General features: G+C 35.0%; 1 protein-coding gene across 2 annotated transcripts in view; it reads right to left on the minus strand.

Annotated features, from left to right (window-relative positions):
- Positions 1 to 655: 655 nt before the first annotated feature.
- The window catches only part of NSRP1 (nuclear speckle splicing regulatory protein 1), a 45527-nt gene continuing 29233 nt past the window's right edge, over positions 656 to 16949 (minus strand). For both annotated transcript variants that reach the window (XM_005888208.3, XM_070390311.1), the window contains exons 3-7: positions 8111 to 8167; positions 6077 to 6205; positions 4897 to 5104; positions 3950 to 4058; positions 656 to 2166 (exon numbers count right to left, since the gene is read on the minus strand). In XM_005888208.3, the coding sequence (XP_005888270.2) occupies positions 1107 to 2166; positions 3950 to 4058; positions 4897 to 5104; positions 6077 to 6205; positions 8111 to 8167 (1563 nt within the window). In that variant the 3' untranslated portion in view covers positions 656 to 1106. The remainder of the gene's footprint in view (positions 2167 to 3949; positions 4059 to 4896; positions 5105 to 6076; positions 6206 to 8110; positions 8168 to 16949) is intronic.

Genomic DNA, 16949 nt, shown 5'->3' on the forward strand with positions numbered 1-16949 from the left:
ACCAACTCATACAATTTAAGTCCATTATTTTAGACCTCAACTATTTAAAAGAACACGTACCTAGCCATACATATAATGAATCCCTTATTTATACTGATCCAAATAACTCATTATCATTATTTAACCAAGAACTGCTACCCTGTGCTCTAGTATGACAACTCTAACAAAGGAATTCAATTCTTCACCAAAGCTGAAGACTTTTAGCCTGTCATTCATGGGCTTCCATGATCTCACCTGAAATTTTCCATTTACACTGTACTACACCCCTCTGTGTACACTCAGTCTATGCTTTTGCAGTATTTGTCACTGTCACTGATAAGACTTAGTATAGAACCTCTATATATGGAACTGTAATAAACTACTGTATTTTTAAGAGTGTATTAAACAAGACATGTTCATAAATAGGCTACCCAGTTCTTTAGCTAATTTTTTTTATTTAAGGTATCTCCATCTTTTCACCCTTAGCTAAAACTCATTTATATACATAACTAATTTAATATCTTGCTAAGGTTTCACAAAAGAGGAATGACGGCATGACACGAGTGACATTTTAAATGTGACAGTTTTAAATAAGCATCAATTAAATGGTACAAATGTATCACAATTTTTATAAAAGAGAGGTATGTTGTGAGCTAAAAAGCTTAGACAAGATCTGTGATTTATATTTTATACTTTAATACAAATTTTAGGACATAAAATGATATTCTCCATTCAAATCCACATTATTATTATCTGAAACACAATATTTATAAAATAAACAGCTCCTGCAACAAAATCAACAATAGAAGAGTTGTTTAAATTATTTTTTAATGGTCATAGTAGAGCCAATTTTCCTCATATTACCTATGAGGATTTAGCAGTCTCTTTAGGTTACTTGAATATAACCAAGAATGTCATACTGATAAGTAAATATTACATATTAACTTAGTTAAACATTCAAGATAAAAGGACTGACTTCTGACTTAACCTAAACCCAAAATGAATTTTGAAAATATATTTTAAAATACCCTCCCAACCACTCAACACACTTCTTTATGTGTTCACACAGCATGTTTCAGGAGCTGTAATTTTCTGTGCTTCCATAGGTCTTTCTACTGGGGCAGCCATCAATCATCTTCTTTCTCAATATATGTCTTTGCATTAATCCTTGCCATTTGCCGGGCCAAGTATCTGTCTCTTGCTGACGTTACAGTTTCTTCATTGCTCCGCTTTGCAAACTTGTTCACAGTCTCGTGCAGCCTCTCCTGTTCTTTGCCTGTCTCTTGGCATTCCTCTGTGATTCTGTGTTTTGCTCCCAATGATGCTTCAGAACTAGAGGGTTTCTCTGGGTTTCTTTCTTTGTCCTTTTCCATGTCTCTCATTTTACTGGCTCTTTCCTGGTTAACAAACCTATCCTTTGCCCTAGAATTTGGGCTGCTTTCCTTTCTGTCTCGATTTCTTTCTGAAGATTCAACACTGACTTCTCGTTTTTCTCTATCTCTGTATTTATCACTATTTTCATATCTTTCTTTTCTTGCTTTCACATGCTCTTCCTTTTCTTTGCTTTTCTCTTCCTTCTCGCATCCTTTCTCATTGTGTCGGTCATAATTATTTCGTTGTCTCTGTCTTTCCTGTTCTCTGGAGGGATATTTCTCCCTGTCTTTCTCCCTTTTCCATTCTCTGTCATTCCTTTCTCTCTCGTCTCTTCCCCTCAGTCTCTCTTCTTCATGCCTCTTCCAGTGGGAATCTCTGTGACTGGACTCTCTGTGCCTATGGGAATCCCTTTTTTCTTTTCGAGAATCACGGTCAGTGTGGTAGCTGTCCTGCTCCCTGGCTGGTCTCTCTTGGTGTTCATCTTCCCTTTTCTCATGGCCTCTTGACCTGGAACTTTTTGTGTGGCATTGGGTGCCATGTTCTCTTTCCTCACTAGATGACGGTGAGCGGGCAGGATTCCTGTGATGCTTGGAGTGACTGCTTAGAGTCTCCGTGCCCTTTTCCCTTCTGCAGTTCCCTTTATCCCCCTCCATTTCATCATTCTCACTGCTCTTAGCATCAAAGTCACTGTCTGCATCTGGGTTTTCCTCTACTTTCACACCAGTTTGGCGAATGCAGTTCTCAGGAGGTATTCTGCTCTCTGAACTTACTTCATCAGAATATCCTTTTGATTTCTCTTCTTTTATCTCAGACCTTAAGAAAAATAATGTAACACAAAATGCCACATTATTAATAATAGTAAGTTCTATAAATAAATTCATGGAATTTTTATCAGTACTTAAGTCAATACACTTACAACTGTATTTACTTTCTGATTATCCCAAATTCAAAAAGGTGCTGATGTCGATTTACCTGGTAAACATCTATCATTAGTATATTCTAATCATTCAGATTATTTTCAATAGAAATAATCTGGTAGAAATGAAAAAGTAAAAATCAGCCCTTCTGTATAGACCACTAGAACCTTCAGGTAGGGGTCTGTGGAAAGTTTTCTAGAACCTTCAGGTAGGGGTCTGTGGAAGGTCTTCCTTTTTGCCAAACAGACAACAAATAATTAGGAAAAGGCATATTCTGGAATAAGTACTAGTTTTCAACAAGAAGTTCAAGTTGTGGCTCTTTGATGAATTTTTATTTTTATTTCTTTCTAAAAAATACTTAAAATAGTCCTGGAAAAAGATGAAGATAAATTTTTTTCACCACAAAATGGTGACAAAATCTAATTCTAAATATCACTAAATAATCCTTCTCACGATTGAAAAGGCATCAGCCTCCTGCTATACACCTCAGCATCTATTATAACAAAATGGAAACACGTGAATCCATCCAGCTATTATGATCAGTTACATTAACACTGTTTACAACACCTGCATTTTCCCAGCTGATCAGCATGGTTGATTTATTTACATTACTCACACATTCATTCTCAGTTATCACTTATTCATTACACAAACAAAGCAACAACTATGGTTCTCAAGGAACTGCTTTCCTTAGATACAAATTTAGAACAAATTTTACCTTCAAATATATTTATGTATATATATATTTATAGCATGATAATTTCACTATTCCTATATCTTATGGGCTTCCCAGGTGGCATTAGTGGTAAACAACGCACCTGCCAATGCAGGAGATATAAGAGATGCAGGTTCAACCCCTGGGTCAGGAAGATCCCCTGGAGAAGGGAATGGCAACCCATTCCAGTATTCTTGCCTGCAGAATCCCACTGCCAGGCTCCCAGGACAGAGGAGCCTAATGGGCTACAGTCCAAGGGGTCGCAAAGAGTCAGACTTGACTGAAGCGACTTAGTATGTATAATATCTTATAATTTTATTCAAAATTCCTCCAACCCTTACTTTCTAGACCAGTACTAATAGGAATGCCAACAGAAATGAGGAATTCCCTGGTAGTCCAGTGGTTATGACTCAGTGCTTTCATTGCTGAGATCCAGGTTCCAACCCTGGTGGGGAATTAAGATTCCACCAGCTGCATAGCATAGCCAGAAAAAAAAAGTCTACAGAAATGGTAATGTCCATATCTGTGCTGTCTAATATTGTAGCCAGTAGCCAAATGTGCGAATGGAGTACTTGAAATGTGACTGATGTGACCAAAATTTTAGATTTAATTTAAAGAGCCACATGAAACTAGTGGCTACATAGCAGATAATGCATTTCTAAGCCCCTGATTATGTGAATCTTTATGTTTTACAGAGGCTAGGTCCTATTTATGAAAAGATACGTTTTTCTTTTTATGTACTATATGAACATGCAGAATTACTAAAATAAAAATATCTTGAGCTAAAGGTTTAATTAAAAAGCTGTAAATCTCTAGTTTTTCATTCAATTAGGTCAGGTTTGGCTGACAACAAAATATGCAATACTACAGTCCTCTACTTCCAGGGAGTTTAAATGATCATAGGATCACATCAGAACTCAAGGGCAGTATCTTTCTTCTAAATACTCCATATGCCACATCTCACCTGGCTTCACGAAAGCTGCATGTAGGTACTTCCTCTTCACCAACTGCTTGATTTAATAGGTGCCTATAAAATCCACTGAGATCTCTCTGCTTGGTTACATCCAAACGTGCTAAGAGAATGAAAGCAAAAGTGAGATAAATATATTCAACAAGGCAAAACGTAGTTCAGTTTTACAGGCACAGAGTATATAACATAGTGTATAAACTGGTCTCTAGATCTATATAGTCTAAGGCCAAATTTGGCCTGTGCCTTTTTCATCAATAGATTTTTACTGGAATGTAGCCCTGTTTATTTACTATCTTGTCCTGAGTGGTGCTCTAAATGAACACACCCAAGTCTTACACATGTGGTTTTCATCCATTTAAAGTTGGTGAGCACTCGACAAATAAGCTGTTTATAATTACTTATTTTACTTTGATCATGAGAAATGACCATGAGTAGAAAGCACTGCAGTAAAGCATTAAGATACTTTTTGGCCTCTGCACATCTTTGTTCTTTCTTGAATTAATGTTATTCTTTTTGTAAATGCCTAGTTAATGCTCCTTGGGTGATGTTAGTTTTCTCATCTCAGGAAAATATAACTAGGATTTAAATCTCAGTTTATATTCCCTTTGACAAATGCTGTGCTGTTACACCTTGTAATAGATGTTTTCACATTTGAAATCATTTTCTAAGGCAATGACTTGTGATGATTATAGTTTTAAGCAACAAAATAAGATATAATTAGAAAGTTGAATAGATATAACAGTTACTAAGAGTGCAACTGTGTTTTTACCTAAAATCTTCTATTTTATACTATATAACATCATATACTTTGTACCCTGTGTTCACATACATAAATTATGACAACATTGTAATCTAAAAGTTCAGTGACCGAGCAAATGGCTACCACAGGGCAGGATTCTCCTATTTCTATCTCCTTCTACCCTTCTCCTCTTTCATTTCACCTTCAAGTGCAGCAGCTCTTCTTTCCCTTTCTTCCTCTTCAGCTCTCTCTTGCAGTTTTTTCTTATAAGCAGATGTTACAAATGCCTCTTTATCATCAAATTCTCCCTTTTCCATTTCTCGTTCTCTCTGTATTTTCTTTTCCATTCTTTTTTCTTGTTCCTTTTTTCTAATTTCAACTGCTTTCAGTAAGTTGTGAATGTACTTGGGCTAGGGGATAAAATAAGATTATTTAGGAGAGAGTCAAAGATAATGAATTGTTAATATTATATTGTTATCACGAATTCATTAAGATAGAAAGTCAAACAAATAGGATCAACTTCTCAAAATTCAATATAAATTTACTAGCAAGACTGAAAATAAAATTCGTTTCAACAGAAATTTAAGTATAGACAGAATTATTCAAAACACCATTTTCTTTTTAAATCTCAAACTAAACAGGTAATTTTCCCACTGTTTTTCTCACCCTTTTTATAAAATGGTATTTTTTTTTTACTTCTTCAGACATGTGAACAGGAAACCTTTCCAACTAGTTTTTTCACATTAGTTGAAATACAATTATTTAAAATAGTAGCTTTAATATAATTTTACACCACTACTTTATTTTAGATACTGTAAGATGTAAAGATCCTTAAAAACAAGTCTATGCTTTGTTAAAGAGTGATAGAAAATTTGAAATTATCTCATTCAATCTCCACACCTTTACATTTTCGTCAAACTAAAAATTTGATTGTGATACACGTGGATGATTCAGTTAACAGCTAGGAAGCAATAAAAAATTATAAAACACAAATAAACATAAACAGGAGGAGAAGTACAAAGACTTGCCTAAGAAAAACTTTCAAAAAATAATTTGAAAAGTTTTTAAAGCAAAAAACAAAATTTATAAAATTGTTAGATAATTCTCTTGCTCCTTGTTGCTGCTGCTACTGCTAAGTCACTTCAGTTGTGTCTGACTCTGTGCGACCCCATAGACGGCAGCCCACCAGGCTCCCCCGTCCCTGGTTAGGATACTTTATATATAGCTTCCTAGATTCTAACAAATCCACACTATCTGGAACGAGGGGCTCTTTACATTTTATATACCTAAAATTTTTTGTCAGATCATTCTCGTGGTGAAATAAGGGTAAGATACAAAACACAGGTCAAAGTCAAAGAAAGTTTGTATTTTCAGCTACAAACCTTTCGGTCTTTTCCCAAAAGCAATTTGGGGTTACTTTCTTCCTTCTTTTTCTGCATTTCATCATAAATACTGTCATATTCATATACAGTAGAATCTTCTGCAAGAGCCTTCTGAATTTCAAGTTTGGTCTTTAAAAAAAAAAATTGAACGTATTTCAAAAATATAAGCCAACTAATAGATACCAGAAAAAGTCTTAAGTAGTTTTTTGGGGATAGGATCATAAATCAGAAATATGTCATAAAAATTGTTATCAACCACATTTTCAACTTAAAACACTTAGAACAGAGCCTTATAGAGAGTAAGTGTTAATTAAACATTGTGCTGTGCTTAGTCGCTCAGTCATATCTGACTCTTTGCGACCCCGTGGACTACAGACCCCCAGGCTCCTCTGTCCATGGGATTCTCCAGGCAAGAATACCAGAGTGGGTTGCCATGCCCTCCTCCAGGATATTAAACATTATTTATTACTATCTATTCCCTTAAAGATAAATAGTTGTGTGTTTAGTTCCTCAGTTGTGTCCGACTCTTTGCGAGCCCATGGACTGTAGCCAGGCTCCTCTGTCCAGAGGTTTTCCAAGCAAGAATACTGGAGTGGATTGCCATTTCCTCCTCTAAGGGATCTTCCTGACCCAGGGATTGAACCCGAGTCTCCTGTGTCTCCTGCATTGCAGGCAGATTCTTTACCCAATGAGCCATCAGGGAAGCCCCAAAATAGTTATCCACATCAAAAAGTCAAAAGGACTAGGGTATGACTTAGGAACATCAAACCTTAATTTTGAGATGCCTATATTACATATTAAACTTTCATATCATTTTTAATTGTGTTACCAAATAAAATGTTCAGGTTTCAAATGGTAGGAAATACTTTTCTTTTGTAATTGAAAAATGCTTTATTTTTAGAGATGTCACCTCTAGAATTTAAGTAATATATTCACTAAAGAAATTACTTTGCAATACAAGTAGTTTAAAGAATTTTTTGTCTGATATAGTTTTCATTAAAAATATTTTAATAATTATAAGGAACTTTTTATTTATTTTCACTGAAGTGTAACTGACATAGACTATGATTTGACATTTGTGAAATGACCAGTAAGTCTAGTTACCATCCATCAGCATACAAAGCTACCAGAAAAAAAAAAAACTTCCTCAAGTGCCAAAAACTTTTAAGATTTACTTTCTTAACGATTTCCAAATTTGCATACAATGTCTATAGTCACTACAGACTATAGTCACTATGCTGTATATTACATCACCATGATTTTTTAAAAAAATAACTTGAATTTTGTACCTCTTGATCCCCTTCATCCATTTCACCAAGCTCCCCAATACACTTCCTCTCTGGCAACTACCAATCTCTTCTCTATGAGTTTTGTTTTGTTCAAATATTTTGTTTTTTAAATTCCATGTATAAGTGAAATCATGAGATATTTGTCTTTCTTGGATTTATTTCATTTAGCATGACAGTCCATCCATGTTATTGCAAATGGCAATATTTCATTTTTCATGGCTGAGTAGTATTCGTGCGTGTGTGTGTATACACTCCACATCTTCATTATCCATTCACCCATCAATGGACATTTAGGTAATTTCCATATTCTGGCCATTACAAATAATGCTGTAATGAACACAGGGGTGCACGTATTTTTTCAAATTAGTATTTTCACTTTCTTTGGATACATACACAGAAGTGGAATTGCTGCATCCTGGCAGCTCACACTAGCAGGAATTATTAAACCATGCAACCCACTGTCAGAATGTCAACTGAAAGCAGAAATGGGTTTAATCTAGAATACAGAAATAAGGAACTAATTCTTCAGTGTGTTTTTCTCCCTTAAAACTTACACAATAAACCTGAAATCTATGCAAATCAAGAAACATCTTACACATTTTCAAAAAAACAAGTGTCAAGATAAAATTATTTAATACACACCTACTGTGTAGTCTCAGTTGCACAGATCCCAAAACTGATACTTTAAATGTGAGCTGAAATAATTACTTCACCAAATACATTTAATTCACCCTTTCCACCTTACCTGTTTCATTGCTTGCTTCTTGGCAGCTTCCCTCTGAAGGCTTTCACTCACAGAGGTCTATAAAACAGGAAAATGATGTCATTGTTTAAACCAATTTAAAAGTTCTTTTCCAGTATCCTGGCAACTAGTTCCTTACTTATGGTTAAAAATATAGTATTATGAATTAACATTTTCAAGGTCGTTTCCCTTAGGAGACAAATGAATTTTTAATTTAAGTCATCAGGATATAAGAGAAAATAAATTAGTATGGGACAAGATGAGGTAACGTGGATTTTCAGTCCCAGCTTCAACACTGTAATTCAACTTCTATGGATTTCAATTTGCTTTGTGTGCATATATCAATGTGTATGTGCTGAGTCGGGGAGTCTTGGTGCCTTCCAATACTAAAATGGTATAACTCCCCAAAACAAAATGCACATTATTTTAATATTCAACACTGAATATAGTATATCACACTCCTAGTACACGCTGACAGATTAGGGACTGCCAGAACTACTTGCCATTATAATCATTCAATAAACATGTACCAAAAAGCCTACCATGACAGTGTTCGAATTTCTGAAGATAGCAGAAAAACAAGTCTCTATGCTTGAGAGATAAATGGTCTGAAAGGAAAAAAACTAAAGAGATAATTATAAATATGATAAGCAATATAATAAAAGGATTAAAAAAGGGGGCTGTGAGACTAAATGTCTGAGGAATCAAGACTTCCCAAAAGAGATATGACATTAGATCTCAATCAGAAGGAATTTCAGAGAAGGCAAGCAGATCACAGAGAGTAGTAACCACAGGGCAAAAGTAAAGACTTGCAGCTAAGAAAAGAAACAGAATACTTGGGAAAAACTGTTTGCCTTAAAGTTTAAGGCTTTGTAAATATCCTAACCAATACAGAAATATAACACAGTAAAGGGGTGCATTTTATGTTGTGCAAATTATATCTTGAAAAAACACTACTCATGAATTTATTTTTAACTGAAAATATAATTCTTAGCTCTAGAACTACAGTTCTCCAGCCTATTGACATTTGCTGTTTTCAGCTGTAGAGTATCAATTGGTGCATGCGTGTTTTCCATGGCAACAAACAAACAAAATAAATGAACTTATTTCTAGTTTCTATGACCATGCAGATGGGGAAAACTAATACACAAAAGCCAGACAGTAGTAACAGAACACTTAATAAAATAGGTGTATAGGCAGAGACCAAGTTTATTTTAGGTGACAGTAAACTGACTCCAACTAGAGGAAAAGGTATTGTTAACAAAAATATTAATAGTAACTAAAATCTATACTGAAAGTGAAAGCCACTCTTTGTAAGCCCATAGACTGCAGCCCACCAGACTCCTCTGTCCATGGAATTCTCCAGGCAAGAATACCAGAGTGGACTGTCATTCCCTTCTCTGGGGGATCTTCCCGACCCAGGGGTTGAACCTGGGTCTCCTGCACTGCAGGCAGATTCTTCACCATCTGAGCCACCAGGGAAGCCCTAACATCTATAGAGTCAAGTGCTAGTATGCTAAGTATATTACTTGTGTATTACAAGTATTACTCATTTAAATCAAATGTCCCTGTTATGTGATATGACACATTTTTCACTCATTAGAATTATAAACATGAAAATATTAAATATTCTAGTAAGCATATCTCATGAAATTCTTTACAATGCATTTTGTTTGTTGTTTTTCACAGCTTGCAGGACCTTCATTGCCAAACCAGGGACAGAGCCTAGGCCTGGCTGTGAAAGTGCCAAGTCTTAACCATTGGACCAATGTCTCAGTCTAATTAGTGTATACTAAATTTATTTTTCTTAATCATAGAGTCAACCGTGTCCTCAGGATTGACTAGAAGAGTAAATCCCCAGATGCTGGACTTTTGCAATTATTTTTATTATGCTTTCCTCTCTCCCTTCCAGCCACCATTCACCTGCAATTACTTTCAAACTGGTTGCTTCAACCTGAACTACTAAACTTGAAAAAAAAAAAAAAAAACACAAGGCTATTACTTTTTAGATGTTTATATAATTTAGAATAAGCAGAAGGGAAAGGCCTCTCCAATCTAAAAAGGTACATACATTTTGAAACATCTCAAGAGACTTTGTTTCCATGTTTATAGCTGTTTGGAATGATGAAATCTGACCTTTGAAAAAATCAGTTGTTATTATTTACAGGAGTGATAACATACGGAGAGAGTGATTTTACATATCCTATCCACCAACTTGTACCCCAGATTCCAAGAGCATCAGTGGATAAAGAAGTAACTGAAACTAAGCTGAAAAACTCAGGGAAGACTATCTTCTTTGGAAGTTCATCTGTTTTCTAGCTAAAAGAACTTAAAATGATTATTAATGGTGATGGCTAAAATGCCAACAACTTGTTTAAACACAGATAACTTAAAAAACTGAAAATAGCAGCAATAAAACTTTTGTTTCAGTAATAGTGATTCTATATAAAAATTAGTGCATGTATTAAATAACATTTTAAAATCTTCTACATAACAAACATAAGAAACTCTGGTTCAGATTCATATTAGAGATGGTAAAATTAAATGCAGGATCAATAAGACTTTATATTTTAAAGGTCAAGTCTTTCTAGGTTTTAAGAGATATTCTTAAATTATAATACTAATACAAATGTTAAGACAAATTTAGTCTGGTTTCCATGAAAAAGAAGGACCTGCAACAGAAGATAAAAACGAAAAAGGTTTTCTTGCATAAGTCAGGGAAGGTTTCATCTTACTGAATTCAGCAAAAAAAGAAACTGATTTCATACATATGCCCTATGAATAAGATAAAACTAAGATATATAATAACTGCCAACATGTCAGTCTCTAAATTTAAGAGTTCCTAAAGGAGGAAGGGCGGAATAATGGTCACAAATGTAAGCTCAGGAATCTGACTTTCAAACTGTTCTCTCTTACTAGCTGTGTTATTTCAGGTATGTTACTCATCTATAGTATCCACCTCACAAGGTGGTTTTGAGGATTAAATGAGATAATATGTAAAAACTACTTTGCAAGTATCTGGCTTAAAGAAGAGCTCAATAAACATTAGCTATCATTACTACCATTATTATTATTAATACTATGCTAATATTTAAGAATAGTGGGCAAAAGAAATGCTTATATTTAAACAAATGAAATATTTAAACAAATGAAAATTAAGTTATGTGAAAATAGTAGCTACAGGTTTTTTCCCCTTGGAGTATTACAATTAAACCAAAGTGTTAACCAAAAAAGCATGTACACTATGTTCCACTTTATCAGTGTGCTTAATAAATATAAAATTGGAATTTACATGAAGTCGTAGTATAGTATGATTCAATTTGCAATAACTGAAATAGAAAAATATAGTCTGTTGAATATTTAAAAGGTGTACCTATTTTCTCTTGTGTGTTAAGATTCCTTAAGGTTTCATATTTAGGACACCAAAACACAGGAAAATGGAGGATGCGTACATTTGAATCCTTCACAAGCCATGGCAGCTGTGGCATAGCTAGAAATGGGCATTCTAGAACTGACAGTGATTTTACTAGCAACTATAAATGAAAATACATTGCCCCAAGGCATGAGATTAGAAAGAACTCTTCTCTTTTTGAGGGAGTCCTCTGCTGTGATGCTATAGTCAAATTGGATGATGGAAGATGACAGCAAGGAACGACTGAATGAATGGACTTCTTTGCACCTTCAACAAAAGAAGATTGGTTAAGTAACTGTATACTCAACAGAAAGTTCTCTAGCCCATTAAAAATCTGCTTTCAACAATATTTAATGGTATGGGGAAACTTTAAGGCTACACCCATGTTAGTCTTTGTTCACTACTCAAGAAGCCACCCAATAACCACCTCCTCTCATTCAATGGCTACACTGCTTCTTGTGTATTTTACCTTGACTCAAACCTTCCCACTGAGTCCTTTAGAAACCCCACATCCTCATCCTCTATGATGAATTTTTCTTTTACTTCCTTGACTAAACACTGGCTTTTCTCTAAAGACATCTTTCTTTTGAAGCTGCTCACGGCTCACACACCCTGTATTTCACAACACACCCTGTATTTCGGATTAGGAAGCTGTGTGTCCTCCTGATTCTAGTTTCATATACTGTAGGTAAAAACTCTCTGTTCCTATGAAGCTCATACTATATGACTGTGCTACACTTATTCCCCTCTTTTTTCAGTTTATGAACCCTTTATTACTTGAGCTCAGTCTTCCTTTCTACTGAGGAACATTATGCCATCTCTCTGGCATGCCCTCATCATCCCAGATAACCCATGCCACAAATACTGACATTGTTTTCCTCATCTCCAGTTATGTTTTAAGAGGTTTTTAAGTTTCCCTTTTAGTTGTATTATATCTGAGTGCAATTTATTGATGGTTTCCTCTCTACTCCAGCCACCCTCTCTCATGGTCACTCTTGTCATTATCTTCAACTGACTCAGCTCTGAAACTATAAACTTGGGCAACCCACCTGATAACCACCACTACCCTTCTATCAAATTTCACTGAACATAAGATGTGCATTACTTCACGTTTAACACTGCTGACATTGGATACAGCTTACGATCAGTGGCGTCATCTAATTACTGTTGAACCAGAGGTATTCTTAATACCTTAGTTGATAATGCTGCCTGCATATGTAAATATTAAAAGTACCAGCGTCAAAACTTGTAGAATGAGCATCACTGAGCGTTCATGCTGTGATTCTTAAAATTATGTAATTTTGTAGTGATAATTTACTTTTGATTGCCACTTGGAGTTATTACTTCAACCACCTCCAAATACCCTCCTTAAAACCATCAGGTTTGATGCCAGAGAATGATATAGTGTGGAAATACATAATCTGAGTGAAAGAGTGAGTCCAAAAGAGACTCTAGATTTGAAAAAGCTTTAGAAATTCCTTAACCAACTAACTTCACTTATATTTTGCTTTTTATGTATGTTTAAGAATAACCTAAATTTAAAAATTTGTATGTAATTAAGACTGAAAGAACTCTTCAATACTGTATCATGTACTAAATACACAATTAGAATTCTAAGTGACAAGAAAGACTCATATTTGATACTGTTCTTTTAGTGGCACCTGGTGGCTCAGAAGGTAAACAATCTGTCTGCAATGCAGGAGACTTGGGTTTGATTCCTGGGTCAAGAAGATCCCCTGGAGAAGGGAATGGCTGCCCACTCCAGTATTCTTGCCTGGGAAATCCCAGGACAGAGGAGTCTCTCTGGCTACAGTCCATGGAGTCGCAGAGAGTTGGGCACCACTGAGCGACTAACACTTTCACATAAAATAACAGTGCAACCTACAATGTTTTAGATTTGAAGAAATACAGTAGTTCTCTTGATCACTTATTTCCACTGTATCTTTTGATTTTATGGATTAAAATCATTTAATTTTCTATTAGAATCTTTATAGTAAATAGTCAACTATTCTTGCCAATAATCTTAACTCCTTTGCTATACTGCCTATCTTCTGCACTCATCTGACAAACCCAGTCCTGAATCAATCCAACCATGTATTGTCTATATTAGGCCTGCCGAGCACTTCTGGAAAATACAATTTCTTATTTTCTAATTGTTTGGGCCCTAATGCTACTTACCAATTCTTCTTTTTCACTAGTCAAGTCTATCTTCTTTCTCTACCAACTATATCCAGGCTCATCTCTTTTTAAACCTCTTAAGTCTTTTATCAAGGCCCTGTACACACATTATAGATTACTGCCACCTTTCAAAACTATGAAAAATTGTTATATACAAAAAATAACATCTGTGAATTCATTATCCAGCCTAAGCAATCCCTATACATCCTTCCCTAATCTCATCTCCTACTCTTTCTACTCTGAATTTTGTTTATAGTCTCCTTACTTTAGTTTTGCTATATACTGAAGGTGCTCAGACATGCTATCTGAAAATATGCTGCTTTGACATTCTAATATTCTGAGTTAAAGACACTTGAGAAACAGCAGCGGCAAGGACACTCTGATCTTCCTTTTTTTCCCTAAAGCACAAAATAAAATTCACATGGGAAAGGTGCCTTCCCTGTACTAGGAGTTAGAAACATTCTTATCATCAGAGATGGGGGAGTTAAGGCCAGGAGAAAGCTGTACAATTTGTTTGCGTAACTCTTTCTTTAGTCTGCTCCAAATTTTATTTCTCCACAATTGCTCCCTTTGTTAACCTACTATATAAGCACTTAGTCTGTTCACTTCTTTGGGTTTTGTTTTTTCTTGTGAAGGCTCCCATATACATGTAAAAGAATTTCCTATTCTTTCCTCCTGCTAATCTATCTTATGCCAGTCCCAGGTGAAGTCTCTAGTAGGGTAGAGGAATAGTTTACCTCCTCCACAGTTTACATCTCTAAATGATGTTGCTTTATTTTACAGAATATGAACTAGCATCCACTCTGCTGATGAACGTTTGGGTTTCCCCTTTCCGCAAACAAAAAAGCTATGAACCTCATTGTGTGTGTGTCCTGATATACATGTGCAACCATCTAAGAGCAGAACTGCTACACTGTAGGATTATCTTCAATAAATATTGATAAATTATTCTCTCAAGTAGTCTGAACAATTCACACGCCCATTTACAGTATATAAATTCCTACTACTCTATCCTTGGGAACATTTTATACTATGGAACATCTTATTCTTTAGGCAATTTTATGGACATAAAATGATTTTATTTTGCATTTACCTTATCATTAACGAGGCTGAACATCTTTTCATGTATTTATTAGTCAGCTAAAGCTTCCTTTGCTGTGAAAAACCTATTTATGTCTTTTGTACATTTTTCTATTTGGGTTCTCTTGTTTTTCCTTAATGATTTGCTGGAGTTCTTGGTATAGTCTGGACAACAATCTTTTGTTTATATGGTTGCAAACATCTTTCCTCTATGGCTTTATCTTTTCCCTTTTGAGTGATATCTATGATGTTGGCATCTTCAAAGAGAAACATCAAAAAAAGAACTCCTACAACTCTCTCACAAAACCTAAAAACCTTAAGTGGGCCAGAACCCAGGCTCAAATCTCTCCTGTAAGAAAACAAAGATCCCTCCCCCTCTGACCCAAACAGCCACCTTAAGAATCCTGGCATCCCTTTAGAGCCAAAGTGGAATACCGTTGTTGCCTCTATCCACATTCATTCCTCAACCCCAGCATAACCTGGCCTCTATCCCTACCACTCCAGTGAAATTGTTTTCTATAAAACTTTTGCTGTTAAACCTAAACAATACTTCGGGCATTTATTTTGTCTGACCTCTCAGAAATATCTGACATAGTTGATCCTGGCCTTGCTTTAAACTGTCCAGGGAGTTCCCTGGTGGCCTAGTGGTTAGGATGTTGGGCTTTCATTGCCATGATCACTTCAATCCTTGGTTAGGGAGAACTGAGATTCTACAAGCCAAGGAGCATGGCCAACAACAGCAATGACCAGCCCCCCGCCCCCACCCAAGAATACAAAAGGTACATACATATTCAAGCATATATATCAAATATTACAGTATATTTAAAAGGAAATGGGAGAGGGAATGAAGAAGAAAACTGATAAAGTAAAAGAGTCTTTGCAGGCTGATAATGTGCATGTGCCTTGAAATGAGAAGTATAGCTAACAATTCTGTTTCAAAAATGAATCTTACTACATGCATAATAGTTCTTTCCTTGTCAGAGATGTCACAGTTCCCAAAAGACAAACACACATGTGCACAAGCATAGAGAGATAGAGAAGAAAATGTCATAAAGTATGCTGTTCTGAAGTAAAAAGCAAAAAGTGGGAGAAGCATAAAAGGAATGTAAATAAAAGCGTAATTTTGGACTCCTCATAAGGAAAAGAATAGTTCTTTAATATTCATATATAAAGTAGCAAGGATTAAAGGGAAAAAACAAACTCAAACATGATTCTCAATATCCTATGCTACATCAGTCAAAAAGAGTGATAGAAAAACATTTTGTAAGATTTAGTACTAATAAAAACATAATAACATCTCTTCCAGTTATTGTTTAATTTACCAATAAAAGGAAAACTACAATTTATTCCACTTATTTCCCAAAGGAACATTATTAACCCTGTTGGTAATAACCAGCCCATTTATAATCAACAGTTGAAGGTCTTGTAATCCTCCTCCCCACACAGGCCAAATTTTAATGAAATACACTTGGTAATGTATTTTTTTCAAAAGACAAGCAACAGTTTGGCACCTAATATATAATCATAATGACCGAGTCAGGTGTGCAGTATCCCCAATACAGACTTTATTAGAGTTCAGTTATACATACACAATCTCTTGACATTGAAGATGTAGTTCTTACAGATAAAACCCAAAGGCAGGAAATGAATCTCCTCCCAAATGCTGCTTCTTATCTTTAAAGTAGCCTCAAATTATTACTAAACTAATAAAGTAATTTTGTTTCAGAAAGTGATCTGATCTATTTTATTTTCAGTTTTTGATAAATCCAAGAATGAGATGGGGTATTATTGCTTTTTGTCTGACTACACACACTGAAACACAACAGGAAAATAAAGAAAAAACTTTTTTTTAATGGTTTTTATGGTGAAGCTAGAATAAGCAATATCAAAGTCTGTCGGTGAATGAGAAAGATGCATATGGTTTTAGAAAAACAGAAAGCTAATTCTGTTATTTAATAGCAAATGTAGAAGTAAAGCTTTTACCATTTTCGAATCAGAAATTGTCAGTTAAAAATGATGACTAAAAAGGGTGCAATGAGATTGTATAGAAATAAAGCCATGCAAAAATATAATTATGGTTATTACCGCCTTTTTTAGAAAATATTTTTCTAATATAATGATTCTGAATTAAAGGCCACAACCCAAAATGAAGATCAAGATTCCATTAAAAAG

This window comes from Bos mutus, chromosome 19 (genome assembly GCF_027580195.1).
Source record: "Bos mutus isolate GX-2022 chromosome 19, NWIPB_WYAK_1.1, whole genome shotgun sequence".
Taxonomy (NCBI): Eukaryota; Metazoa; Chordata; class Mammalia; order Artiodactyla; family Bovidae; genus Bos; species Bos mutus.